This window comes from Lolium rigidum, chromosome 6, assembly GCF_022539505.1.
Source record: "Lolium rigidum isolate FL_2022 chromosome 6, APGP_CSIRO_Lrig_0.1, whole genome shotgun sequence".
NCBI classification, from domain to species: Eukaryota; Viridiplantae; Streptophyta; class Magnoliopsida; order Poales; family Poaceae; genus Lolium; species Lolium rigidum.
In genome coordinates, this window is record NC_061513.1 from 295,979,334 (window position 1) to 295,981,571 (window position 2,238).

Here is a 2,238-nt window from a genome sequence, read left to right on the forward strand (position 1 = left end):
TATTTGTCATACTTGGCTGTTCGCAAACTGGTGTCAGATTATTTAATTTTTTATTATTTAATTGATATCTAGGCAATGATGTCCTATCACGTGCATTGTGCAATATACAATAAGAATGTTCATGGTATAAAATTTTAACTCAAATTTTGTGGGCCACTTAACTTTTTATTGTTATCCAAGACCACCAATTTACTCGTGAAGGAACAACTTTGAAAACATATAGTTAAAAACAAAAACAAAAAAATAAACCATGCGACATCAATGATGCAATGCCATTAGATGTCATAATTAGACAAACTAAACATACAAACATACATCCGAGGATATTTATAATAGATAATGATCTGGTGGATCTTGATATTATATATTGAAGAGCAGCCCTTCTGGCCTCTGCACCCTAAGGTGTACCCGGCCCTTATTATTACAAAGTGCAAACAAAAAAGATAAACATGAAAATAAAATGTAGTATGTAGCATATCACACATGATTGCTACAGGCAACACAGTTGCGAGATTATTACAATATTTAATAGTCCACCAAATCTAGTACATCCTTGCTCAAACTCAGTTAAACAAGGAATCCTGCAGCAACAGCAGATTTTCCGGTAGGTCCACAAATGCCAGCATAGAGTGATGTTCCAGTCTCTATGTCATATGCCTTAGCAATGGCTCCGGATTTCTCCAGTTTCTGCTCAACTTGTGCCCAATTGATGTTGCTAAATTTACCTTTATGGCCACATTCCACAAATACCTGCCCATTCAAAATAAACCATAAACAAGTTTAATATTAATTATAACTTTTTGAAATTATTAATGAAATTAAGAAAATAAATCACTGCCACATTTTTTATTTGGGGTACATTTTATTTCCACATCTGTTATGATGAGATTATTTTGCCAGGTTTTTTTACGTTTGCTATTATCATCCCATCTCTTTATATTTTCATTTTAGTATTTGTTTAGTTTTTGAAGAAGTTGAGTTTTTAGTAAAAGAGTGTGTATAATTGTGTGCTTACCCTCCCTCCAGCAGAATTTATGGTGTCGGAAAAGGCAAGGAGCCATCCACATTCTACACCAGCTTTGTTTTTGGCGGAATACACCACAGCAGCCTTGACACCTTTGACGAACGTGCCTGACATGGCGAAACCATCCAAATTGCAAAGAGGGTTGGGGAAGTTTCTGACAACCTGTCCTGCAAATATCTTGCTAGCAATAATACTCAGGGGCCCCGTTGTTTGATTCTTCAAAGCACCTGCTAGTAGTTCCTGAGAGTTCAGCGAGTGCTCAGCTTGCTTGGTGAGCTCATCTAAACTTGCTTTCTCCTCCAAACTGAGTTCCACATCCTTCTTCTCACATTGGATTGATGCCATTTTCCTGCGTCAATCCCTAAATGTTACATATTAAGTCAAGCCAGTATAGATGATTTTAAGATCCTAGATGGTTTTTGGATTACAATTTTTTTTAAGACTAACTGAGATAAAGTAATCCTATATGGAGATTAATCTCGATTTTTGGGCTTCCTTTCCTAGTGTTCACATACCATGCATTCATCCATATGTACGTCAATTATCCTAGGTTACGGGAAACTCTACGGACATACATGTGATCAATTGGTTGGCTTGCTAAAAATTCGTGCCACGTTTCTGTTTTTTTCCTGTCTGTTGTGGGTCCGTAAATAATTTTTGTAGAACCTTTCCGTACGTGTGGCATTACTATATGTATGTTGCCCTCCTAATTCATGGAGTACATATAGTGATCCAACAAAAGTCAGCAGGAAGATATGCTTATGATAAGTAGTAATTTCGTTACAAAGAAACTAAAATACAACTTAATGATTATCCAAAATAGTACGTACTATTTTATTTCTAGATAATTATACTACTACTACTATAACTAGTTTTAATCCTAGGAATAACCATGATTACGTAAAAAAACTGATATAAGAAAACAAGCTACCTGTATGGAGCTAAAATGAAGTGGTGCTTGAGTTCAGCGTAGGAGATATTGCATCTATCAGAGCAATGTGGTGAGTACATGAAGAAGCACTCGTTGGGTATTTATAGCATTAGAACCAATGGTAAAAATAGAACAAATTCTTTATCCCCTCATCGTAAAAGAATTTTTTCTTATCGCATCTTCTCAAAAAGTAAATTCCCTACCCAGCTGGATATCCACTAGAGACGTTTCTATTAAGATGTGTCTGGTTCTAAGTGGATAGGCTAAGATGCCTCCAGTTTTC

General features: G+C 35.8%; 1 protein-coding gene across 1 annotated transcript; it reads right to left on the reverse strand.

The window, feature by feature from the left end:
• Window positions 1–326: 326 nt before the first annotated feature.
• On the reverse strand, window positions 327–2,034 carry LOC124668364 (jasmonate-induced protein homolog). The gene is made up of 3 exons (XM_047205523.1): window positions 1,956–2,034; window positions 1,016–1,373; window positions 327–750 (listed from the first exon to the last, which is right to left on the reverse strand). The coding sequence occupies exons 2-3, from the start codon at window positions 1,367–1,369 to the stop codon at window positions 568–570; spliced, it is 537 nt and encodes a 178-aa protein (XP_047061479.1). The 5' UTR covers window positions 1,370–1,373; window positions 1,956–2,034; the 3' UTR covers window positions 327–567.
• Between the last annotated feature and the right edge of the window lie 204 nt (window positions 2,035–2,238).